The sequence below is a fragment of the Oncorhynchus clarkii genome, chromosome 1 (genome assembly GCF_045791955.1).
Source record: "Oncorhynchus clarkii lewisi isolate Uvic-CL-2024 chromosome 1, UVic_Ocla_1.0, whole genome shotgun sequence".
In the NCBI taxonomy this organism is placed as follows: Eukaryota; Metazoa; Chordata; class Actinopteri; order Salmoniformes; family Salmonidae; genus Oncorhynchus; species Oncorhynchus clarkii.
The window spans coordinates 40602359-40629777 of NC_092147.1; the positions used below are offsets into that span (position 1 = coordinate 40602359).

The 27419-nt window shown below is 43.8% G+C and overlaps 1 protein-coding gene across 1 annotated transcript in view; it reads left to right on the forward strand.

The window, feature by feature from the left end:
- LOC139416251 (neural-cadherin-like) overlaps positions 1-27419 on the forward strand; it is a 118791-nt gene that overhangs the window by 32475 nt on the left and 58897 nt on the right. Inside the window, exons 2-15 of the mRNA XM_071164690.1 lie at positions 557-754; positions 1953-2178; positions 3183-3387; positions 5449-5560; positions 5978-6227; positions 17237-17379; positions 19756-19928; positions 22377-22545; positions 23094-23264; positions 23642-23814; positions 25034-25201; positions 25509-25758; positions 26146-26273; positions 26691-26877. Coding sequence (XP_071020791.1) covers positions 557-754; positions 1953-2178; positions 3183-3387; positions 5449-5560; positions 5978-6227; positions 17237-17379; positions 19756-19928; positions 22377-22545; positions 23094-23264; positions 23642-23814; positions 25034-25201; positions 25509-25758; positions 26146-26273; positions 26691-26877 — 2553 coding nt within the window. The remainder of the gene's footprint in view (positions 1-556; positions 755-1952; positions 2179-3182; positions 3388-5448; positions 5561-5977; positions 6228-17236; positions 17380-19755; positions 19929-22376; positions 22546-23093; positions 23265-23641; positions 23815-25033; positions 25202-25508; positions 25759-26145; positions 26274-26690; positions 26878-27419) is intronic.

The window sequence follows — 27419 nt, forward strand, 5'->3', positions numbered from 1 at the left end:
ATAACAAGTTCAAACAGGTGCCGTTAATACAGGTAACGAGTGGAGGACAGAGGAGCCTCTTAAAGAAGAAGTTACAGGTATTTGAGAGCCAGAAATCTTGCTTGTTTGTAGGTGACCAAATACTTATTTTCCACCATAATTTGCAAATAAATTCATAAAAAATCCTACAATGTGATTTTCTGGATTTTCCTCCCCCATTTTGTCTGTCATAGTTGAAGTGTACCTATGATGAAAATTACAGGCCTCTCTCATCTTTTTAAGTGGGAGAACATGCTGACTAAATACTTTTTGCTCCACTGTACATGTCTGCCCTTCATAAAACCAGACTGGGTATCATCAATGATTTGATCAAGACCTTTTTTAAGTCTTTCTGCAAAGATGGATGCAAGTAGCTTTCCATCATTGTTCATTAATGTGATTGGTCTTTTTCTAACATCGTAGAATCTTTGTTTGGTTTGTGTATTACAGAAATTTGGCCTTGTGTCATACAAACAGGCAGTATTCCATTTCTATGGTCTAGTCTCTTCTATTGACTCACTATCTATCTTCTTCCCAGGGCCTGACTGGTACCTGACCAAGGTGAAGCTGAGGGTGACAGATGTCAACGACAACATCCCCGAGTGGGCCATGGAGCCTTACCCCTACCTGGCAGTTGTGTCCCCCGAGGCCCCCCCTGGGGAGCTGGTGTACCCGCTCCATGCTCTCGACGGGGATGAGGGCAGTAGCGGCGAGGTGGAGTACTTCCTGGCTGATGGTAAGAAAGAGATGCGCGCACGTACGCACACAGCGGGCCAGCCAAAAGATCTGCTGTCTACATCTGTGTAGCCCCTGCTGAGGGGGAGTGTGTGTGCTGGGGGGGGGGGGGTCTGGTTTGTTGAAATATCAGGGACTGGGGGGGTGGGCTAATCTTGTTCCATAGGATCACAATCCGTCTGTGACTCTTCTATGACCTGCATTAACTCAGTGCACTACCACTGACGCAGATAAAACCCTGGTCCAGCAGTATTCAAACCCACTAGTACCACTTTTTGAGTGGATTGACCCCCTTCTTGTTCCTCATTCTACTCAAACAGATGTTGAAGATGAATTGTAACTAAGCACCGAAATCACATGAGCCCCAAGTGGTACAAGCTAAATGGAAATCAACAACCACCTGCTAAGAATTTTTTTAATCAGATTTTTTAAACATGAGCTTTTGTATTTAATCCTTCAATGATCCCACAGGTTTAACTACATCCAAAGAGGATGATAGCCCGGGTCTTGGGCACCAGCGAGGTCTGCTAACTTCCATTTGACCTCATTCTATAGAGTGGGGTGTTGGTAGACTTACTGTACCGTACTGTACGTGCCAGGGTTTACAGTTGGCGGACAAGACTAAAACCAGGATGTTGCTACTGTGAATACATTTGGATGGAAATATTATCTTCAGTCTATTCATCTAGTCATGTAAAATTAAGTCAAGTCTAATGGGCCTTTCACATCCATGACACAACACACTTTACAGAGCAACGAGACAAGACAAGAATGTTGCTACTGTGTATTAATGGAAAGTTAAAAAAAAAAGATCCTCAGTATATGTTCAGTCTCTCCATCTGCCTCCCTTGCTTGACTGTCCTGTTCTGTACTCTGTTATGCTCAACTGTACTGTACATGTGTACTTCTGTATATATGAATGCATATATGAATGCATATAAAATGGGTAGATTATCCCCACTATCCATCTGTCTCCCTTGCTTGATTGTTCTCTACTGTACTCTACTGTAGCTATACTGTAGTGTAGAGGCTTCTATAACAATAAAGCTATACTCTACTAATAATGTACTATTGTACTGTACAGGTTACTCTAAATGCACATTGGGATGTAAAAGTGGCTTTACAAATACATCTGAGTAATTGTAATTGATTAATATATGAATATATGTATTGACTGATTGATGGATTGTAACTTACAGGTGGTAATGGCTGCTTTGCGGTGGACAAGAAGAGTGGTCACATCTTGACCACAGGTCTCCCCCTGCAGATAGACAGGGAGTATCTGCTGAGTGTGGTGGCCTTTGACAGGCTGGGCAGTCGCAGTGCTCCGGCCATGGTGTCAGTCATAGCAGGACCCAGAACACCACAGTTCACCAAGGCATCCTACGCCATTTCCATACCAGAGAACACCCCAGAGGGACAGCCGTGAGTACTGGGAATGTATAGTTGTAGATGCACACCACATGTACACCACATGTACACCAGCCTGGCCCCAGATCTGTTCGTGCTATCACGCAAACTCCTTGTCAAGCCAAACATGGAGTTGGCAAGAGTACAAACAGATATGTGGCAATCGGGATGGACATGTTTTATTTATTTAGAATTTTTACCCCTTTTATCCAATTGTTGTAGTAGCTACTATCTTGTCTCATTGCTACAACTCATGTACGGGCTCGGGAGAGACGAAGGTTGAATGTCATGCGTCCTGTGATACACAACCCAACCAGCCGCGCTGCTTCTTAACACAGCGCGCATCCAACCCGGAAGCCAGCCGCACCAATGTGCACCTGGCAACCTTGGTTAGCGCGCACTGCGCCCGGCCCGCCACAGGAGTCGCTGGTGCACGATGAGACAAGGGTATCCCTACCGGCCAAGCCCTCCCAACCGTGCACCTGGCAACCTTGGTTAGCGCGCACTGCGCCCGGCCCGCCACAGGAGTCGCTGGTGCACGATGAGACAAGGGTATCCCTACCGGCCAAGCCCTCCCTAACCCGGACGACGCTAGGCCAATTGTGCGTCGCCCCACGGACCTCCCGGTCGCGGCCGGTTACGACAGAGACTGGGCGCGAACCCAGGGACTCTGATGGCACAGCTGGCGCTGCAGTACAGCGCCCTTAACCACTGCGCCACCCGGGAGGCCCACACTCAACATGTTAACGCAAGTCAGAAAACACACACACACACACACACACACACACACACACACACGCTCATAGACATTCCATTTCTACTCTGTATGGGAATTAGGGATTTAATTTGAATATCACATGTTCAGACATCTAAGAAAACAGCAACATCGGGAACAGCCTCAGTCACGCAGCAGCAGAACTTATGTTGGTCCAGAACTGGAGTACACTCTTTTTTTTTGTTGAACTGTAGCATAGTAAACTATTAGCATACTGTTAATGACATATTTCTGTCTCCTCTAGCTTCCTGGTGATGTTCGCCATCTCCTTCCAGAAGCAGCCAATCAGCTACAGCCTGCTGATCAACCCCAGCAGCCTGTTCAGAATGCAGCAGGAGACAGGGGAGATCAGCCTGACCCGCACGCTAGACTATGAGAATGACCAAAGACGTTACCTCCTTATGGTCAGGGCCAGCGAGGGGCCAGGGGGCCTCAGCAGCGCCATAGAGGTTAGTGATGGAGTGTGTGTGTGAGGGGGGTGTGTGTGGCATCAGAGGAGGAACGTGTGTGTGTGTTTGTGTGTGTCTATGTTTGTGATGTTTGTGTTTGTGTGTGTTGGGGTTGGTCTAGCTTTGATTTTCAGACTCCCTCACATTGGTTCCAGTAAGGAACAATACTTGGAAGGATGGCATTCTGAGACTATGGTCGGTCTGGGCAAATCTCCAATTTGTAACACTTCTTTCTTATCTATGTCTCAGTGTTTTATGTATATTAAAGACTGGCATGTCAAAGATGTGTCTAGCAAAGCTAGAACAACCATGAGGTTGACTAAATCAGACAGCCATCTCCCTATAGAATTCTGTCTGCCAAAATGTATTTCAACCCTCTAAATTATTTAGTTAATGATTTTGTCATCCAATTATCACGCCACACATTTATTTCACACTCCACATTTCAGTTAGAAAACAGACCTTTAGGACTGACTGAGTCTGCTGGGTGTAGTGTTGTCTTGGGGGAAACATATTCCTGCTATTTCAGTGCTATTACTTAGCTGTCACTTCACACTTTACACTCTGACGGTGACACAGGGAAAGAGAGAGAGAGAGAGAGGGGGGGGGGGGGGCGAGACAGAGGGAGAGAGAAAAAGAGAGAGAGGGGGAAGAGAGAGAGGGAGAGAGAGGAAGAGAGTGAGAGAGAGCGAGAGAGAGAGGGGGAAAGAGAGGGAGAGAGAGTGAGAGAGAGGAAGAGAGAGAGGGAGAGAGAGAGAGAGAGAGAGAGAGAGAGAGAGAGAGAGAGAGAGAGAGAGAGAGAGAGAGAGAGAGAGAGAGAGAGGGAGGGAGAGTGCGTTTCAGATGCAGGGCTAAGGGCCTTGCTCAGCCAAAAAGACAGGCCGGGAACATTTCTATTTTAAAAGCAGAACTCATGAGCTGGAAGATAAAGGAAATGTTGAGGTGGCAACTTTTAGAAACTACAGTGCAATTTAGCTCAAGTTTTTATCCTACCAGTATGACATTTCAGCAACCCTTTACTTAAAGCCATGCAGTTATAATGCATTGTAAGATGTCGTGAGTTTGAAAAAAAAAAACCTTATAAGTATTTATTATCGTCTTATAATGATCCTGATGAAATACCAGTCTCGGGATAATATTTGACATGTGTTCAAACTGTAAATACTGTATACCTCACATGCAACCCATAATAAGACTATGCAATTAATATGTTAACAAAGTCTGTTAAATTGATAATCTGACTCATAAAGTTTATTTAACAATATGCAAGATACTATAGTTGAGTTACAGTAACTGACACTCAAGAAATGTATGAGAATAGAATTCTAAATACAAGTATATTGAAATACTTTGTAAAATGAATGGATTCACATACAAGGCATGATGCTTAAGGTACAAAAGCATTATCAAGCATTGCAAGGCATTATTATTATTCTAGGCATGATCAGAGAGGAGAGAGAGAGAGAAGGCATAGCCTGAAAGTCCATGCCCCAAGAGTCCCTGAGGTAGAGAGAGAAAGAAAGAGATAGAGAGTGTATCAACAAAAAAAAGATAGAGAAAAAAACAATGAAGCTAAGACACATTTATAAGCATCGGACCTGCTTGGATTCAAAATATTTGTTGACCAATAGCATTCCTGTTGAGTTAACTTCCAAGTATGGGCGCAGGAAGTAAGGGTGCTGAAGGTGCTGCAGCACACCCTGAAAAAAATTGAAAAATTAAATAAAATGAACAAAAATTGAAAAAAAAGATTTTACAAAAATATAGCTATCTATTTTCACAAACGTAGTGCACTGGGCCTTTACTAGTCCTGTATTAGTGGACCGATATAGCCATCTGCAGCGCGGGCAAAAACACATTTTCAGCAGTCCCACTTCTGTCTCCTAGATGTAGAATGATTTGGGTTATGTCCCCTCTTCCCCACTTCTCACTCCCCCCCCCCCATCTCCTCTCCTTCTTCTCTCTCTCTCTCCTTTCCACCCTTGTCTCTCTCCTTTCCAACTTTCACTGTTTTCTTTCCCTTCTCATCCCCCTCTTCTCTCTCCCCTCTCCCCTGAGCAGGTCCAGGTGGTGATAACGGACGAGAACGACTGTGTCCCAGAATTTCTCCAGTCCATTTACAGTGTTGATTGGGTCCCTGAGACAGTAACCACAGCAACCTCTCTCCTGCAGGGTGAGATGAGAATGCAGCTTTGTCTTTCTAGTGTGTGTGTGTGTGTGGGGAGGGGGGGGGGGGCATTCTGTGACCTCTTTACTCTCATTTGATTGATTATATAGGGTCACAATGAGTCACAATTAATTGTGTTGCTGTTGAGTTCCTGGAACTGTTGTTACAGTAATGAATAGGTGCTGATATGCAGCTCTAGGACTTGTCACTTGTCTGTAATACCAACAGAAAAAGCTCCCCATCCTGACACATGCAAACAGATTCATCAGACTTATTGTTAGAGACCAGGGTCGTATTCATTAGGGCACACCATAGCAAAATGCTTTGCAACGGAAAACGGAATCTAGCTTCAGCTAGTTTTCTTTTCTTTTTGGTGCCTAATGAATATGACCTATGTGTTCATATCCTGTATCTCTCCCACAGTGTTAGCCAGTGACTGTGACTCGGGGTTGAATGCAGAACTCACTTACTACACTCTAAGCCCAGACTTCAGCATTTCAGCCCACGGCACCATCTTCCCTGTGGGCCGTCTGGACTACGAGAGGCCCAACCACCTGTATGAGTTTGTGGTGATGGCAGTTGATAATGGGGAGGAGCCTCACTCTGGTACCGCCACCATCCGCCTTCGCATGGCCAATGTCAACGACCAGGCCCCCGAATTCTCCCAGACTGTGTGAGTGGATGTACTGATGTAGACTATAACCCCGCCCTCGCACAACATCAGCATTCTAGTATCTACTACACTATTGAACTAAATCCCCCTCCGTCAGTAGCATAGTATCTACTACACTATTGAACTACATCCCCCTCCGTCAGTAGTATAGTATCTACTACACTATTGAACTACATCACCCTCAGTCAGTAGCATAGTATCTACTACAATATTGAACTACACCCCCCTCCGTCAGTAGCATAGTATCTACTACACTATTGAACTACATCCCCCTCCGTCAGTAGTATAGTATCTACTACACTATTGAACTACATCACCCTCAGTCAGTAGCATAGTATCTACTATACTATTGAACTACATCCCCCTCCGTCAGTAGCATAGTATCTACTACAATATTGAACTACACCCCCCTCCGTCAGTAGCATAGTATCTACTACAATATTGAACTACACCCCCCTCCGTCAGTAGCATAGTATCTACTACCGGTATACTATTGAACTACAACCCCCTCAGTCAGTAGCATAGTATCTACTACAATATTGAACTACACCCCCCTCCGTCAGTAGCATAGTATCTACTACACTATTGAACTACATCCCCCTCCGTCAGTAGTATAGTATCTACTACACTATTGAACTACATCACCCTCAGTCAGTAGCATAGTATCTACTATACTATTGAACTACATCCCCCTCCGTCAGTAGCATAGTATCTACTACAATATTGAACTACACCCCCCTCCGTCAGTAGCATAGTATCTACTACAATATTGAACTACACCCCCCTCCGTCAGTAGCATAGTATCTACTACCGGTATACTATTGAACTACAACCCCCTCCATCAGTAACCTAGTATCTACTATACTATTGAACTAGAACCCCTTCCATCAGTAATCTAGTAGATACTATACTATTGAACTACAACCCCCTCCTGTGCAACTTCTGGCATGCGTTTACTGTGAACACTGAGGCTGTACCGGCTTTATGTTACAGTTATAACAGAGGCCAAGTAGGCTACTGTGGCTATTTGATCGTAATGTACGCCTATCAGATCGGCCTACCATAAAAAACAATTGAGAAAATGCATCCCATAATATTTTAACATGGAGATAGCTGTTCTATCATTCAGCCTACAGTAGACACCAATGTGTGTTGTTCAATGTAGGCCTACATTCCATTATACTTTTTAAAAAAACATGTAGGGATTAACATTAACCTGCTTAACCACTTGTCCTTCAGACAAGGAGGTGACTGAAAAAGTTGTGTTGTTTGATGCAAGAAACCACTTTACAAAATAATATTCCTTATTATTCCCATAACATTGGCTAGAAATGGCTAGAAATGCACATGTTTTGTGCTCTTGTAGGAAGCAACCACTCCCCTATTGCTGACAAGAAATGAGCTATAACTGGGTTAAAATCTCTCTAACTAGCAAAGAATATGAACAAATGTACACACCTGGCTACATGCAGATCTTGCTTTGATCTCAAAACAAGCGAATCTACTCGCGACCACTCATGCTGTTAACACAGTTCAGTTCAAATAGAATGACATGGATCCATATATGGCAATGGTCAATTGCATATACAGATATGGCATATAGGGATACGTAAACATTGACTACAACCCCCTCCCCCAACACCAGTAGCCCAGTTTATATTATATTATTGAACTACAACCCCCTCCAACAAACATCAGTAGTCTTTTTATTATATATATATTTTTAAAACTTTAATTTAACTAGGCAAGTTAATTAAATTTACAATGAAATTTACAACCCCTTCCCTAACTCGGACGACGCTGGGCCAAATGTGCGCAGCCCAAGGGACATCTGATCACAGCCAGTTGTGATACAGCCCGGGATCGAACCCAGGTCTGTAGTGACGCCTCTAGCACAGTGTGTTAGACCACTGCGCCACTCAGGATCCCCTATCCTCTAGTCCAGTATGTACTATACTATTGAGCTACAACCCCTCTCCCCTCCATCAGCAGTCTAGTTTAGTAGGATTATGATGAGGCTAAAATCCCTCTCACAGGCTCCTAACCAATTGTGCTATTTTGTGTTTTCTTTGCATTGTTTGTAACTTATTTGGTACATAATGGTGATGCTACCGTCTCTTGTGACCGTAAAGAGCTTCTGGATATCAGAACTGTGATTGCTCACCTTGAACTGGATGAAGATTTTTCTTTAATGAGTCTGGTAACAATTTATCAGCCAGTGGATAACCCACCTCTAACATCCGTTCTATTGGCCAATGTGCAATCACTAAATAATAAGCTGGGTGAGCTCCGTTTGAGACTATCCTACCAACGGGACATTAAAAACTGTAATATCTTATGTTTCACCAAGGTTTTCTGCGCATCGGCAGGACAAAACAGCTGCGTCTGGTAAGACGAGGGTGGGGGTGTGTGTCTATTTGTAAATAACAGCTGGTGCGTGATGTCTAATATTAAAGTAGCCTCGAGGTATTGCTCACCTGAGATAGAGTACCTCATGATAAACTGTAGACCACACTATCTACCAAGAGAGTTTTCATATATATTTCTTTTAGCTGTCTATTTACCACCACATACCGATGTTGGCACTAAGACCGCACTCAACGAGTTGTATAAAGCCATAAGAAAATAAGAAAATGGTCATCCAGAAGTGGCGCTCAAAGTGGCCAGGGACTTTGATGCAGGCAAACTTAAATTTGTTTTACCTCATTTCTACCAGCAGGTCACATGTGAAACCAGAGGGGAAAAAAACGCTAGACCACCTTTACTCCACACACAGAGACCCGTACAAAGCTCCCCCTTGCCCTCCATTTGGCAAGTCTGACCATATTTCTGTCCTCCTGATTCCTGCGTACAAGCAGAAACTAAAGCAGGAAGCACCAGTCACTCGCTCAATACTGAAGTGGTCAGATGACATGGATGCTACGCTACAGGACTGTTTTGATGGCACAGATTTGAATATGTTCCGGGTTTAATCCAATGGGATTGAGTAGTATACCACCTCAGTCACAGGCTTCATCAATAAGTGCATCGACGACGTTGTCCCCACACTGACCGTACGTACATATCCCAACCCGAAACAATGAATTAGATGCAACATCTGCACAGAGCTAAAGGCTAGAGCGGCCACTTTCAAGAAGCGGGACACTAATCCGGACACTTATAAGGAATCCAGCTATGACCCCAGATGAACCATCAAACAGCCAAAACGTCAATACAGGACTAAGATTGAATCCTACTACACTGGCTCTGACTCTCGTCAAATGTGGCAGGGCTTGCAAACTATTACAGACTACAAAGGGAAACCCAGTGACGCAAGCCTACCAGACGGACTAAATTACTTTTATGCTCGCTTCAAGGCAAGCAACACTGAAGCATGCATGAGAGCACCAGCTGTTCCGGACAACTGTGATCACGCTCCAATTAGCCGATGTGAGCAAGACCTTTAAACAGCATGCGCGGACCAACTGGCAAGTATCTTCACTGACATTTTTACCCTCTCCCTGACCGAGTCTGTAATACCGAGTCAAGCAGACTACCATAGTCTCCCCCTCCGTCAGTAGCATAGTATCTACTACACTATTGAACTACATCCCCCTCCGTCAGTAGTATAGTATCTACTACACTATTGAACTACATCACCCTCAGTCAGTAGCATAGTATCTACTATACTATTGAACTACATCCCCCCCTCCGTCAGTAGCATAGTATCTACTACAATATTGAACTACACCCCCCTCCGTCAGTAGCATAGTATCTACTACACTATTGAACTACATCCCCCTCCGTCAGTAGAGTCTGTAATATCGAGTCAAGCAGACTACCATAGTCCCTGCATAAATTACTTAGCACTAGCGTTGATAGCACCATTGTCCTCACCCCGTAGCACTAGCGTCGATAGCTATGAACTGCTTTGAAAGGCTGGTCAGTGTTCACATCACCAACCCTTGACCCACTCCAATTCGAATACCGCCCCAACAGCTCCACAGATGACGCTATGTCAATCACACTCCACACTGCCCTTTCCCACCTGGACAAAAGGAACACCTATGTGATAATGCTGTCCATGACTACAGCTCAGCATTCAACACCATAGTGCCCACAAAGCTCACAACTAAGCTAAGAACCCTGGGTCTAAACACTTCCCTCTACAACTTGATCCTGGACTTCCTGAGTGGCCACTCCCAGGTGGTAAGGGTAGGCAACGACACATCTGCCAAGCTGATCCTCATCACGGGGGACCCTCAGGGGTGCGTGCTTAGTACCCTCCTGTACCCCATGTTCACCCAAAACTGCGTGGCCAAGCACAACTCCAACGACATCATTAAGTTTGCTGATGACACAATGTTGGTAGGCCTAATCACTGACAACAATGAGACAGCCTATAGGGAGGAGATCAGAAACCTGGCAGTGTGGTGTCAGGACAACAAACTCTCCCTCAATGTGAACAAGACAAATGAGATGATTGTGGACTACAGGAAAAAGAGGACCGAACATGCCCCCATTGACATCGACGGATCTGCAGTGGAGCGGGTCATGAGGTTCAAGTTCCTTGGTGTCCACATCACCAACAAACTAACATGGTCCAAGCACACCAATACATTTGTGAAGAGGGCACGACAAAACATATTCCCCCTCAGGAGACTGATAAGATTTGGCATGGGTCCCCAGATCCTCAAAAAGTTCTACAGCTGCACCATCGAGAGCATCCTGACCGGTTGCATAACCACCTGGTATGGCACATGCTCGGCATCTGACCATAAGGTGCCACAGAGGGTAGTGCGTACGTCCCAGTACATCACTGGGGCCATGTTTGCTGCCATCCAGGACCTATATACTAGGCGGTGTCAGAGGAAGGCCCAAAAAATTGACAAAGACTCCAGTCACCAGTCACACGACAAGCGGTATCAGAGTGCCAAGTCTGTGTCCAAATGACTTCTTAACAGCCTCTACCCCCAAGCCATAAGACTGCTGAACAATTAATCAAATGGCCACCCGGACTATTTGCATTGACCCCTATCTCCCCCTTTGTTTTCACACTGCTGCTACTCACTGTTTATTATTTATGCATTGTCACTTTACCCGTACCTACATGTACAAATTACCTCGACTAACCTGTACACACACATATTGACTCGGTACCAATACTCGGTACCAGTACAGTATAAAGCCTCATTATTGTTATTTTATTTTGTTACTTTTCTTTTTTAAATTTTTTTAAAACTTTAGTTTATTTAGTAAATATTTTATTAACTCTTTTTTCGTTAACCTGCTTTGTTGGTTAAGGGCTTGTAAGTAAGTGGTAAGGTCTACCTGTTGTAATCGGTGCATGTGACAAATACAATTTTATTTGATGTCAGAGCAAAAACCAAGCCATGAGGTCGAAGGAATTGCCCATAGAGCTCTGAGACAGCATTGTGTCGAAGCGAAGATCTGGGGAAAGGTACCAAAAAATGTCTGCAGTATTGAAGGTCTCCAAGAACACAATGGCCTCCATCATTCTTAAATGGAATACGTTTGGAACCACCAAGACTCTTCCTAGAGCTGGCCGCCCGGCCAAATTAATTAATCGGGGTCACTCTGACAGAGTTCCATAGTTCCTCTGTGGAGATGGGAGAATCTTCCAGAAGGACAAGCATCTCTGCAGCAGATTAATTGAGCAAAGTACAGAGAGATCCTTGATGAAAACCAGTTCCAGAGCACGTAGGACCTCAGACTGGGGCGAAGGTTTACCTTCCAACAGGACAAAGTCTTTGAATGCCCTTGAGTGGCCCAGCCAGAGCCCAGACTTAAACCCGATCGAACATCTCTGGAGAGACCTGAAAATAGCTGTGCAGCGACACTCCCCATCCAACTTCACAGAGCTTGAGAGGATATGCAGAGAAGGATGGAAGAAACTCCTCAAATACAGTTGTGCCAAACATGTAGTGTCACACCCAAGAAGACTCGAGGCTGTAATCCCTGCCAAAGGTGCTTCAACAGAGTACTGAGTAAAGGTTCTGAATACTTAAATGTTATATTTTTTATTTTTTATTTTATTAGTAGTAATTTCTTCCTCATTATGGGGTATTGTGTATATGTATTTGTTATGTATCCCCATTAGCTGCTGCAAAGGTGCATTCAACATGTCAATAATACCTCTCACAAATATAAGTAGTGATGAAGTCAATCTCTCCTCCACTTTGAGCCAGGAGAGATTGACATGTATATTATTAATGTTAGCACTCTGTGTACATCCAAGGGTCAGCTGTGCTGCCCTGATTGAACAGTAGTGCGACAAAACTATGGCCTGTATGTCAGAGTCTATCTAGAAGATAGTGAAGGAGTCAGGCGCAGGACACAGGTAAGAGTAACAAACACTGATTTACTCAATCCAAAAACGTAACAAAGTCCCGTTCCAAACAAGGACAAAACAGGACTCAAAATCCAACACACCGGAATACACGAAAGACAATCACGCACAAAACAGAAAGGGAAACCAGAGGGATAAATAGGGAACATAATTATGAGATGGGAACCAGGTGTGTAAACAGACAAAACAAAAGGAAAAATGAAACATGGATCGGTGACGGCTAGAAAGCCGGTGGCGTCGACCGCCGAACGCAGCCCGAACAAGGAGAGGGAACAGCTTCGGTGGAAGTTGTGACACTGTAGGACCTGCCTTGATGATATTGTGTTAAGAATGCAGAGTAGCGCTTTTTTATGGACAGACTTCTCCCCATCCTAGCTACTGTTGTTTAAACTGTTGTATGAGTTTAAAATCCACGGTTAGTCCAAGCAGTTTATTCTCCTCAACATGTTCAATTACCACATTATTCATTACATTTTGTTGAGGTTTAGGGTTTAGTGAATGATTTGTCCCAAATACAATGCTTTTAGTTTTTGAAATATTTAGGATTAATTTATTCCTTTCCACCCATTCTGAAACTAACTGCAGCTCTTTGTTAAGTGTAGCAGTAATTTCAGTCACTGTGGTAGCTGGCGTGTATAGTGTTGAGTCATCTGCATACATACTGTGCCATCCGCATACACAGACAGTGGCATGTCGTTAGTAAAGATTGAAAAAAGGAAGGGGCCTAGACAGCTGCCCTGGAGAATTCCTGATTCTACCTGGATTTTGTTGTAAAGGCTTCTATTAAAGAACACTCCCTGTGTTCTGTTAGACAGGTAACTCTTTATCCACAATATAGCAGAGGATGGAAAGCCACAACACCTACGTTTTCCCAGCAACAGACTATGTTTTATAATGTCAAAACCCACACTGAAGTCTAACAAAACAGCCCCCACAATCTTTTTATCATCAATTTCTCTCAGCCAATCATCAGTAATTTCTGTAAGTGCTGTGCTTGTTGAATGTCCTTCCCTATAAGCGTGCTGAAAGTCTGTTGTCTGTTGGTAACAGGCTGATTGGTCGGCTATTTGAGCCAGTAAAGGGGGCTTTACTATCCTAGGCAGGGGAAGGACTTTTGCTTCCCTTCAGGGCTGAGGGCATGCACTTTCTAGTAGGCTTAAATTGAAGATATGGCAAATAGTAGTTGCAATATTGTCTGCTATTATCCTAGTAATTTTCCATCCAAGTTATCAGACCCCAGTGACTTGTCATTGTTGATAGACAACAGTTTTTTCACCTGTTCCTCACTTACTTTACGGAATTCGAAATTACAGTGCTTGTCTTTCATAATTTGGTCAGATATACTTGGATGTGTAGTGTCAGTGTTTGTTGCTGGCATGTCATGCCTAAATTTGCTAATCTTGCCAATGAAAAAATCATTAAAGTAGTTGGCAATATCATTAGGTTTTGTGATGAATGAGCCATCTGATTCAATGAATGATGGAGCGGAATTTCATTTAAGGTGCTCTAAAGCTTTTTACTATCATTCTTTATGTCATTTATCTTTGTTTCATAGCGTAGTTTCTTCTTTTTATTCAGTTAAGTGACATTATTTGTCAATTTGCAGTGGGTTTGCCAATCGGTTGTAGAGCCAAGAGACCTATTTTCCATTTATTTTGCCTCATCCCTCTCAACCATACCATTTTTCAATTCCTCATCAATCCACAGGGATTTAACAGTTTTTACATTCATTGTCTTAATATATTTGACTAGACATATCAGTTAAGAACAATTCTTATTTACAATGACAACCTACACCAACCAAACCATAATCAGGACAACGCCGGGACAATTGTGCACCGCCCTATGGTACTCCTGATCATGGCTGGTTGTGATACAGCCCGGGATTGAACCAGGGTCTGTAGTGACGCTTCTAGCACTGTGATTCAGTGCCTTAAATCGCTGCGCCACTTGGGAGCCCGCAGTGGGTGTATTTATTATTAGTAACTGGGATAAGCAATTTCAGGAATGTCTCAAGTGCAGCGTCAATTTGCTCCTCATTACACACCACGGACCAACAAATATTATTTACATCAACAACATAGGAACAGCTACAAAACATCTTGTTTGACCTCTTTTACACTACATTAGGCCCAGCCTTTGGAACTTTGATAACCTGAACCAGGTTGCAGGCACTAGATACAGTTTGAAGCTTTCTCTTGAGTGGGCAGCCTGATGAAAGCCAGTAATATTTAAATCATACATTATCAAGCATTTCACACATGCTATCCAGATACAGACTGTTAGCACTTGGTGGTCTATAGCACCTTTCCACCAGAATGGGCAGGTGAGGCATAATGAACCTGTAGCCATAATATTTCAACAGTATTTAACATGAGATCCTCTCTAAGCTTTACAGGAATATGTTTCTGAATATAAACAGCCACATCTCCACCTTTGGCATTTCTGTCTGTTCGGTAGATGTTATAACCACGTATTGCTACCACTGTATCATCAAAGGTATTATCTAAGTGAGTTTCAGACATTGTCAGAGTATGAATGTCATCTGTTACTAGCAAATTATTGATTTCATGAACCTTGTTTCTTCCTGCTAGGGCTCATAGGCACATGATTACTGCATACAATAGCTGTAGGATCTGTAGAGGCATTCAGGGCAGTTAGAGGGACATCAATTATGTTACTTACATTGTGTCTTCCAACACCCCTGGGATAATGTACATTTGCTGAAGCATTATGACAACTCAGCGACACAATGGTAGGGATTCACTGAGCTGGGTTTGGGTCATTGATAAGTCATTGTCTCAACGCAGCCTTATAATGCTGTGAAAGAATCCAGGAAGCCAGATGATTTGGTTGGATACCATCCTCCTTATAAAACGAGCTTTGTTTCCAGAAGGTATCAACATTGTCAATAAATGTTACATCCACAGAGCTGCAATAGTCTCGTAGCCAGTTATGGAGGGCTAAAAGTTTGCTGAAACGTTCAATGCCACGATTTAGGGAGGGCACAGGGCCAGATATTATTTGTTAAGTAGCGACCCAATCAGTTCTTTAAAATCCATCTTCAGCTGTTCTGAGCTGCCCTGTGTGTAGATTGATAAGGGAGAAAAACGATTTAATCAATTTTAGAGTAAGGCTGTAACGTAACAAAATGTGGAAAAAGTAAATGGGTCTGAATACTTTCCGAATGCACTGCATATCGGAAAAAACATCACACAGATTACACCTTTCCCAATTAAGGGAATGGGAAAGGGGGATACCTAGTCAGTTGTACAACTGAATGCATTCAACTGAAATGTGTCTTCCGCATTTAACCCATCTGATTCAGAGAGGTGCGGAGGGCTGCCTTAATCGACATCCACGTCTTCTGCTCCCGGGAACAGTGGGTTAACTGCCTTGCTCAGGGGCTGCCTTGCTCAACGACAATTAAGCTTTGCTCTATGGTGTAACACCATACAGATATCTATCAAAATTAATAAAAAATGTATAGAGGGTGTGGGCTATTTGGAAAGCTGAGGGGAAGGTGGGGGACAGTTTTGAAAATGTTCACGTGGGCTGGCTGCGTTCATTCCTCTGAGTGACTTTTACTGCCAGTTATGTGCCAGAGACCTTCGATAGAGTGCCAGCACATCTAAGAGGCCCTGTCAGTTCCAGGTGTCACCTCAGGGAACAGACGGATATGCATGCAGACATACAGACAGGCAGACAGACAAGATACGTTCTGTGTGGCCTCGTCTCGGTTACTTAGATCAGTGTGCGAGAGGAAGAGATACATTGAGGATAGCATGAGTGATACTCAGTGGAGAGATGCCTGAGTGGTCCCGTCTGGAGGCGCGTGAAGAACCTTTTGAGCCGGGTGACAGATTACAGGCCACTCATGTTGCCACGGTGACTGCCACAGCTGGCGGAGATGAATCACCCATCAGCGTTCTTCTGTAAACCACACGTACACAGCCGTATTCTGCTGACGAGTCTATCATTTATCTCTCTCCCCTCTCTCTCTCTCTCTCTCTCTCTCTCTCTCTCTCTCTCTCTCTCTCTCTCTCTCACTCTCTTTCTTTCTGTCTCTCTATCCCCGTCTTTCTTCCACATATCATTGACCGAGTCATTTCCCACTCCTCCTCCAGCATGTCTTGCCCACAAACACCCCCCCCTACCCCGTCTTTCTCTCTTCCCTTCTCTCTCCATCTTTCAATCCTCTCCCATCAAATTGAACAAGCCTCTCTACCCCATCATCCCACTCGACCAGTCTATTACTCTCTTGTTCCTGGCTGAGTATCCCAGTGCCCAGCACCACACAGCAAGCAAATCACTGTTGACATTTTAAAAGGCACTTGATCAAATGGCACAGAGTGGGCTGGCTATGTGAAGGCCCATTTGTTCAATGAGCTCAACATCCCAGCAGACATGAGCATTTGTCTTTGACCAGGCCGGCTCAGAGTAGCTAAATCAAAGTGGCAGGCAAAGCCAGGCTCATAACCATAATCAGTCTGCTGCTGCTTGGACTATGTGATTGATACAGTCACACACAGTGTGTGTGTGTGTGTGTGTGTGTGTGTGTGTGTGTGTGTGTGTGTGTCTACACACAAACCTCTTTATATACGTGTGTGTCTGTGTTAATGTCTGTGTACACATAATGAATTTCTCCTATTCCTCCCAGCTATCGGACTTTTGTCTCCGAGGACGCTGGCCCCAACACACTAGTTGCCACGGTACTGGCTAAGGACCCAGACGGTGATGGAATAGTGTACTCATTTACAGCTGGCAACGAAGAGGGCAACTTTGTCATTGACAGCCAGAAAGGTGACCATTTGTGGAATGCTTTGTACTTCTTTTATGATATGTCAATACTAATTGACACCAAAGGTTTATGAAAAAGCAACAATTTCAAAAGAAGCGCAGACTGTTTGTTATTGAAGTCATAAATACAAAGAACTACATTACTGTATATCCAGGGCTTTTCTTTTGTTCCCCTAACATAGTTTATTCTCTCATATAGAAAATAGTTCTGGCCTGTGTACTCTGTATTTTGTGGCTGTGCAATTTATCTTTTTTTTATTTACCCTCTGATCCGTAACCAGCAGGACATTTGTCTGACAGGGTGACATTTGTCAACCAACCCTTTCAATTCAATTTCACATTAGTTTTTCTATCATAGCTCACAATCTACAGCTTCTACACTCCCAGCCTCCATCTTGAGTCTATTTTCCCCTCTCATCCGTCCTCCCTTGCATCTTAAAGATAAGGCAAACGCCGAGCCTGCCCCAGGGATAAGAGACATAAGCGGTCGCTAGGGAAAGGTTTTTATTTTATTTTTATTTTTTTGACATTTTAGGAATGCAGTTGTGGTCTCAACTTAGTGTAGAGAGTAAGAATAGTAGAATACACCAGGTGCAATTTCGAAAAATTTGGTTGTGCTTCAGCAGTTTTTCTCTTGTTATGTCAGTCACTGAAAGTCACTCAATAAGCCATGTCAACAATTTTATGATTGGTAGTTAGTCTAGCCAGCTATCTAAACCATTGATTTTGTTAGTCCTTCTAATTGAAATATCATATGAACATGGCATAAGTCATGGCAAAATGGGTAGAATTGCAGGAAATTAGCTTGAAAACTGCAAAAATGTCTCTTCGCCACATGGCAAAATGAGTAGAAATGCAGGACATTAGCTGTAAAAATGCAAATATTTTCTCTCTGCCCCGTGTCAAAATGAGTAGAATTGCATGCCATTTGCTATAAAATTTAAAAAAATTCTGTCTGCGCCATAGTAAAATGTGTAGAATTGCAGAAAACGGCAACATTATCTCTATGCCCAATGGCAATGTGTAAAATTGCAGGAAATTAACTCTAATCTTGAATGTTTCTCTCCACTGTCGAGGGGGGGTCACTAAAATGTTTTGCCGTGAGGTGGGGGGCCCTCAACAAAATCTTGCTTAGGGGCATAGCCCTGGGTAAAGAGCAGGCTAGGCTAGGTTAATATGAGAACAGAACGTTTTTTAATGGAAATTAGTCACTTGCCAAAGAAAGTATAATAATAAAAAAAACATATATACTGTACAGCAGGTTCTGTCACAAAATGACCTACTGTAGGTGGCAAAGATCTAGATGGATATTGTAATTCGTCAGCATAGTAACAAACCCTCACCTCGCAACTCAACCCAGCAGAGAGAAATATTTTCAGTTTTAAAGCTAATTTCCTGCAATTCAAAACATTATGCCATAGAGAGAAGGGAGCATTTAGCCATTTAAAGCTAATTTCCTGCTATTCTGCATATTTTCCATGTCTTATGTGTGTTCATATGATACCAGGAGTCGAATCCCGACCGAATTCCTAAAAATGAAAAACGGAAGAAAAAACTGTTTGAACCCATTCTGGGTCCGGATCTGGCCCGCGGTCCGCCTATTGACTATGGCTGCTGTACAGTATGGCTAAAACAACATGAGACCGGCTAAGTACAGTATATTATAGTTAATAATTTTGTGTCTAGACTGTGGAGACCTCCTCTACCACAGACAATTAGTGAGCAAGAGGTAGACGAGTGAAAGAACTCAGAACCCTGCCTGTTGTTTTTAATCAGGAGGAGCAGTGAGAGATGAGTGATACAACAAGAGGAAAAACTCCCTGTGCTCTCTCTCTCTCTCACATCAATTACTTTCCCCCAGATCACGAGTAGCTCATCCTGAACCCATTGATGTCGGTATTTACAGAGAGAACAGTAGACTCAGATGCTGTTCTCCTTTCGTTGATCCTTTTTTCCTCCTTGTTATGCAAAGGCAAGACAAGGAGAAAACAAGGACTTCTAACGTGCATGTATGTAGCCTGGTTAACTTTTAGCCCTTGTCACCTTCACATGGGAATGGGAATCTCTTCTCAGCTGAGCTGGGTGAAAGTACAGTTGGGGACATAAAAAAATGAATCTGTACTAAACTGCAATAAAAAACATGTAATGTAACTGCACCACCAGGGGAATATTTAAGAGACGTATTTAATTACATGGGTTATAGTTAGATAATTGCTAACGAACTTGGTGCTTGGCGTCACCCTGCGACATGGTAAGTCACATTAACAATGTAACTGGCTGCGGCAAAGGCATTTTGAAAAAGTAACGTTTTAATGTCTTCAATCGTAGGTAGTGATCCCTTGCTAAGGTTGTAATGGTCCTCTCGTCTCATCTTTTTAGGGTTGATCCGGCTGCGCTCCACCCCCCCTCCCAAGCTCCAGGGCCTGGAGTATGTCCTCAACGTGACGGCTACGGACGACAACGCCTCCGGGGGGCCACACCCACTCTCTGCAACTGCCCGGGTCATCGTGGGTGTTGACGACGTCAATAACAACAAACCCATCTTTGAGAAGGTGAGGGAAAAGTATTGTGGATGATGTCCCTTTATACACACATTGGACTGTATACAGGAAAGTAGTGTTTAAATTGTCTTCTATGTAGTCTTCTCTGTCAATGTCTTGCGCTGTCTGTCTGTCTGTCTGTCTGTCTGTCTATCTGTCTGTCTGCCTGCCTGCCTGCCTGTCTGCCTGTCTGTCTAACCTTACAACTCTCTCTCTCTCTCTTTTGCTCTCTCTCCTACTTCCCCTGTCTCTCTACAGTATCCCCCTTATGTTTCCCCCAGAGCTCTGATTAGTGCACATGCTATTTGAAGACGGGGATTTTAATTAATTTATGAAAAAAGTGACGTATCATCATGATATACTATACCTGGCTAACTAACGTCCTCCTTAATTAGGAATGATGTATACTTGGTCTGAGAAGTCTTCATAAAGTCCATAAAGTCATGAGGTCCAGTGGATGGCTGGAAGGTGTCGAGGTGATACACTAGATGACCAAAAGTATGTGGACACCTGCTCGTCGTACATCTCATTACAAAATCATGGGCATTAATATGGAGTTGGTCCCCCCTTTGCTGCTATAACAGCCTCCACTCTTATGGGAAGCCTTTCCACTAGATGCTGGAACATTGCTGCAGGGACTTGCTTGCATTCAGCCACAAGAGCATTAGTATGGTCAGGCACTGATGTTAGGCCTGGCTCACAGTCGGCGTTCCAATTCATCCCAAAGGTGTTAGATGGGGTTGAGGTCAAGGCTCTGTGCAGGCCAGTCAAGTTCTTCCACACTGACCTCGACAAACCATTTCTGTATGGACCTCGCTTTGGCACAGGGGCATTGTCATGAATCTTCTAGAATGACATTGTAACCTGTAGCTTTAAGATTTCACTTCACTGGAAATAAGGGACCTAGCCTGAACCATGAAAAACAGCCCCAGACCATTGTACCTCCTCCACCAAGCTTTACAGTTGGCACTATGCATTGGGGCAGGTGGCGTTCTCCTGGCATCCACCAAACCCAGATTCGTCCATCTGCGTGTTTCTTCACTCCAGTCCAATGGCGGTGAGCTTTTCACGGAACCCAAACCGGCTGCGCGCGTGTGCCATCGTGCATAAATGTATTTTGTCCCCCCACACCAAGCGCGATCACGACACGCAGATTAAAATATCAAAACAAACTGAACCAATTACATTAATTTGGGGACAGGTTGGAAAGCATTAAACATTTGTGGCAATTTAGCCAGCTTGCTTGCACTTGCTAGCTAATTTGTCCTATTTAGCTAGCTTGCTGTTGCTAGCTAATTTATCCTAGGATATAAACATTGAGTTGTTATTTTACCTGAAATGCACAAGGTCCTCTACTCTGACAATTAATCCACACGTAAAAAGGTCAACCGAATCGTTTCTAGTCATCTCTCCTCCTAGGCTTTTTCTTCTGTTGACTTTATATTGCAATTGGCAACTTTCATAAATTAGGTGCATTACCGCCACTGACCTCGTTCGTCATTCAGTCACCCATGTGGGTATAACCAATGAGGAGATGGCACGAGGGTACCTGCTTCTACAAACCAATGAGGAGATGGGAGAGGCAGGACTTGCAGCGCGATCTGCATCACAAAGAGAACTGACTTCTATTTCAGCCCTTGACAACGCAGGCGTTCGTTGGCGCGTGAGAGCTGTGTGGGTGCAATAATTGAATAATATTGATTTCCACATTTATTTTGCAACGCTCGTGTACGCAACGCGAGCGGTGTAGTCAGCCTGTTACACACTATGCGTTTCAGCACTCAGTGGTCCCCTTCTGTGATCTTGTTTGGCCTAGATGTTTCCACTTCACAATAACAGCACTTACAGTTGACCATGACAGCTCTAGCAGGGCAGAAATTTGACGAACTGACTTGTTTGTCTATGGAGATTGCATGGCGGTGTGCTCAATTGTATACACGTTTCACCAACAGGTGTGGCTGCAATAGTCAAATCCACTAATTTGAAGGGTCCACATACTTTTGCATATATAGTATGTTCTTAGTACTTTGATATTCATATTGCTAATATGTATAGTTTCCTATTGGGCATATTGTGATCTCTCTCTCTCTCTCTCTCTCTCTCTCTATCTCTCTCTCTCTCTACTAACAGTATTTTACTTGTATGTGTATTAATTTAACTGGAGACTCTGTCTCTGGGGCAGACTCATCAAGGATAAGGTAGACATGATACCAGGGAAAGACAGGGTGGGTGGGGCAATGTTGAGTTGTGGTTTGATGCGGTGGTGGACCTTCAAAGAAAGGAATGGCATTGCTCTATTTTCAATCCTATCACGTGTACTGTGCAAATGTCTACATAGTACAATGAGTATTTTCTAACCTAATTTCTGGATTCAGTCTGAACCCACCCCATCTGCCATTTATTTTTTTCGTTATCTTTCTGTCTCTCTCTCCCACACCTTATTTTCCCTCCCTCGCTCAGTGTCAGAAGTACAGGGAGCAGGCGTCTGTGTTGGAGAACCAGCCCACAGGGACCTTCGTGCTGCAGGTGCACGCGGTGGATGCAGACGAGGGGGCCAATGGGAAGGTCAAGTATGGCCTGATGCACAGAGACAGAGCCATGCCTGCCTTCAGAGTCCATCCTGACACAGGTAGGTACAGAGGGAAAGGATCCCAGTTAGCTGTGGTGGTACTTGTTGAATTAGCCATAACCAAGCAGGATGTGTAGCATGGAAACAGTAAGGATTTAAGACCAGGGGTAAATGCGTAACAGGTTTAACAATTCCCATGCAGTCTTGATACTCTTAATAATATATATTTTTAATGGTATTGTCAAATAAATGCCCCTTACATACCTGTACAATTGAAATGAAGTATTACACCTCATACTTAACTTCTATTTATCGACCTATCGATCACGTTTTGCAGTATAACAATGTACTGTTTTAATCATAAATGGATCCAGGATAAATATAACAATAATCAATAATGTCATGACAAATACAGCTATCCTATTAACGAGGTGTGACTAAGTTCTTGAGTTTTTCCCGACCACTCAGGAAAAAACTCAAGAAACAAAATAGAACAAATAGAACAAAACTAGGGCCCAGAGCTTTTCCTCAATTTCATGGTCACATAGTTACCTCATGAAAACTCAGGGGCCCTAGTGATGACCTTAGGCATCTGACCTCTGTGTCAGGTGTGATCGTGACGGCACGGCGGTTCGACCGGGAACGTCAGAGAGAGTACTCCATCACAGTGACGGCTACAGACTGGGCTGACGAGCCTCTCATAGGGATCTGTCAACTCAACGTCCTCATCCAGGACCACAATGACAACAGCCCCAAGTTTGAGAACCTGCGCTACGAGTGTGAGTGTTATGTTATACATAATAATACATATGATAAAAGTATAATATGATACTAATACATATGATTGATGGCAGACTGACCATTCGTTATCATGATATAGACTATTAACCAAAGCTCTTAGAAAAGGTTTTATGTACTATACGTTATGCATAGTAACTCTTTACTTAATTATCTGGTAAAAGTTGTCATCGTAATCCATTGTCTTTACATGTATTGCCATACGTAAAGATGTAAGCATACATAAACATACATAAGCATTTAAACAATTGATTTGTGGTCTGTTGATTCAGTCTATACTGTTCGCCAAAGTTGTGACAGACCGCGACCTTGCTCCAGAGTGAGGAGCATATTGTTTGGTCTATATTGTCTCTCACAGACTTTCTGAGAGAGGACACCATGATCGGCACCAGTTTCCTGCGTGTGGCTGCGCACGATGATGACTTTGGCACCAACGCCGTCGTCACCTACTCCATGTCCCAGGAGCAGCCTGAGTACCTGAGGGTCAACCCTGTTACCGGCTGGGTGTACGTCAACCAGCCCATATCACAGGTCTGTCACATAACCAGTGTGGTGGAATTATTGCAATCAAAAGGAGAGACTTTTAGATTTCTTCAAAATCATCAAACTTTATCATTTAATTAGTGCAGTAATGGAGCTGGTCGGTAATCACCCCTGGAGGTGATCACTGAGAACTCAACCAGCTGGTCGGTAATCACCCCTGGAGGTGATCACTGAGAACTCAACCAGCTGGTTGGTAATCACCCCTGGGGGTGATCACTGAGAACTCAACAAGCTGGTCGATAATCCCCCCTGGAGGTGATCACTGAGAACTCAAGCAGCTGGTTTGAGCCACAGCATTTTATAGCAAAGTCCATCCTCCTTCAGTCTACTTGACAAACAACAGATGTATGGAATGGGTCACAAGGTTAAGATTTGTATGAAAGATACTTAGAATTCACAGCAGACAGTATGTCATTGTGTAGAGACCAGGGTCTGTCCCTGGAGTCATCTCTCCCTGGTACCTTAAAGAACAGAAACACCAACTCGTGCTCTGGAATGCGGTATCACCCAAAGACATCATAAATCTTCCAGAAGCCCATCCTCAGTAGAAGACACACAGATGAGCATTCTAACAACCCCTTATTCTGTTGCATAAAACAACCATTTGATGCAAGAACAGCATTATAACATAATCTTGTAATTTCCACCATACCAGTCAGTCAATCAGCCCATCTCACATGTCAGTCAATAAGTCAGTCAACCAGCCCATTTCACAGGCCATTTAACCAGACAGTCAGCCTGCCCATATCACAGGTCAGTCAACCAGTCAGTCAACCAGCCAGTCAACCATCCCAAATCACAGGTCAGCCAACCAGTTAGTCAACCATCCCAAATCACAGTTCAGCCAACCAGTTAGTCAACCAGCCAGTCAACGACCCCATATCACAGGTTGGTTAACCTGCCATTCAACCAGCCTCTTGCTCAATCCCAGTAGATATCATCAGTGCAGGGTGATAGAGCTGTGTAAAATACAGTGTCATTAACTTACTGAAATATATCAGGCTTAAATGAACCATATTAGACAGAATCGTATTGGTCCTTGCTATCCGGGACTATCCTTGGGATGTCCCTACCCCATTGAGGTTGACATTTAAACTGGTTAAGGTAATGGGGGGTGAGGGATGGGGGGGAGGGTGTAGGGATTAAGGTTTACGGTTAGGGTTAGCAGTAACCAGATCGTATTCTCTCGCTATTGTTTTGATGGCAGAGGTCCTACATCACACGGGAAGTAGTTGCCACGGATGGGGGGAATCGCAGCACATCTGTGGAGCTGTCTGTCACCATTACCAATGTGAAGAACCAGCCCCCGCAGTGGGAAAAGGACAGCTACAGCGTGGTCATCCCAGAGAACACAGCCAGGGACACTTACATCGTGGTGCGTGGAACAGTCCGGGTACCAGCCTGGGTGGCATGGGAAGTCTATCCCATTATGCACTTTCGGGGTGTCTTTGTTTTGACCATTCAGTTTGCTGGCTGCACACACGTTACTCAAGCGTTTGGAAAATATTGCAGTTGCAGGCTCAGATTTAGTCAAGGAGCACTAATTGACTTGATCAACCTGCTGTAATTTATCATTAATTTACTCAACAACTGAATAAATGTAATATTATACAGAAAATCCCATTGAATGTTTTTGTCGTAATTCCCTCGCAAAAATATTGTTTACTCTCCGTTTACATCAGACGATCAAAGCAACCTCGTTGCTAGGCGACCCCAGGGTGACTTACAACCTGGAGGAGGGCGTGGTCCCGGAGACTAACATGCCTGTGCGGTTCTACCTGTCGCCCAACCGTGAGGACGGCTCTGCCTCCATCCTGGTGTCGGAGCCGCTGGACTATGAGACCACACCCAGTTTCTCCCTGAGGGTGCGGGCTCAGAACGTGGCGGCAGTACCACTGGCTGCATTCACCACCATCTATGTCAACGTCACAGGTAGGTCTCAGCTCAGACACCCTGCAAACACCCCATCACAAGGGGGAAAATCCTAACTTCCACTTATGTCAAATTTTTTGCATGGATGTCAGTGGGAGACTTAGTGAACATTTGACTTAAGAGGAAGTTAGAGCCGCCCCTGGGTGAACTGTAAGCATTCACTATTGTCTTCAATAGACATTGATTCATGACTCATCTTTTTCTTCTTCTCAGCTTTATATATCGTACTCTTTGAAAGCTGTAATTTTATACATCCAGTTGCACAAAGTCAGTGAGAAAACTCCATACTGAACCCTTTTTTTTAACTTGAAATAGTTTCATGACAGTTTTGATTATAGGTGCAGAAATATATTTTCAAATAAGGATTTCTCATATGTTGGCCCTCAGACGTGAACGACAATGTTCCCTTCTTCACCTCCTCCATCTATGAGGCATCAGTGACTGAGGGAGCCAAGGTGGGGACCATGGTCCTCCAGGTGTCTGCTCACGATAAGGACCTGGGTCTCAACGGACAGGTTAGTGGCACATCCACAACATCTAACATAACACAACAAAATATCCATTGACCCATCCATAACTTAGCATCACATAGTTGTGGTGGTCAAGCGGGTTGGGATTATGTGTTATTCTGCCTGTGGGGCTTTGACCGTACAACTGTGAAGGTATGTGATAGTGTTGCAGTGACTCGAGTCTCTATGAACAGTCATGTGACTCATACATAGAACAATTACTCCCCCTCACCGTTTATCATTGGTGATTCCATCTGTTACAGTGACCACATGGATGTGATAGAATGATCCTTTACGGATTCCATATTAGGAAGTTGTCCAATTTATGTAATGTGTTGACTTCCTAATATGGATGCCGTACAGAAGTCAGAAATCTCCTAATATGGATACCGTAATTAACTGTACTCTGTCCCTGTCCTATAGATCACCTACTCCCTCCTGAGTGACAGTAGTGGGGACCACCGTCTGTTTCGTGTGGATCCAGAGCTAGGCTCCATCTATACAGAGGCGGTGTTTGACCGCGAGGCACAGGGATCCTACCTACTGGAGGTGCAGTCTGAAGACGGCATGGAGTCAGCACGGCCCGGGAGGAACAAACAGCCCAACTTTGGTGAGGGCTGGGTTGTATATATTAGGGCATAACATAGCAAAAAGGTTTGCAGTGATGTTTTTCCGATTTGCAGTGATGTTTTTTACGATTTGCAGTGATGTTTTTTACGATTTGCAGCCACGTTTTTTCCAATTTGCAGTGAAGTTTTTTCCAATTTGCAGCCATGTTTTTTCCAATTTGTAGTGAAGTTTTTTCCAATTTGCAGCCATGTTTTTTCCAATTTGCAGTGAAGTTTTTTCCAATTTGTAGCGATGTTTTTTCCAATTTGCAGTGAAGTTTTTTCCAATTTGCAGTGATGTTTTTCCCGATTTGCAGTGAGGTTTTTTCTATGTTTGCAGGGATGTTTGGTATCTTATAAATGTGACCCTGATTTGACTACTGCAGTCCTGTAAAAACACAAAATGCAGTGGCTGCGGAGCCGACTTTTCTCGGACCTGAAGCTTTTGCGCATATCACGTTCTACGCATGTGTTTCTTTACCTCTATTTTCCGCACAAATCTGTGTGCTCTCCTTCCCTTCACATTTCTCACTGTCAATCTTGA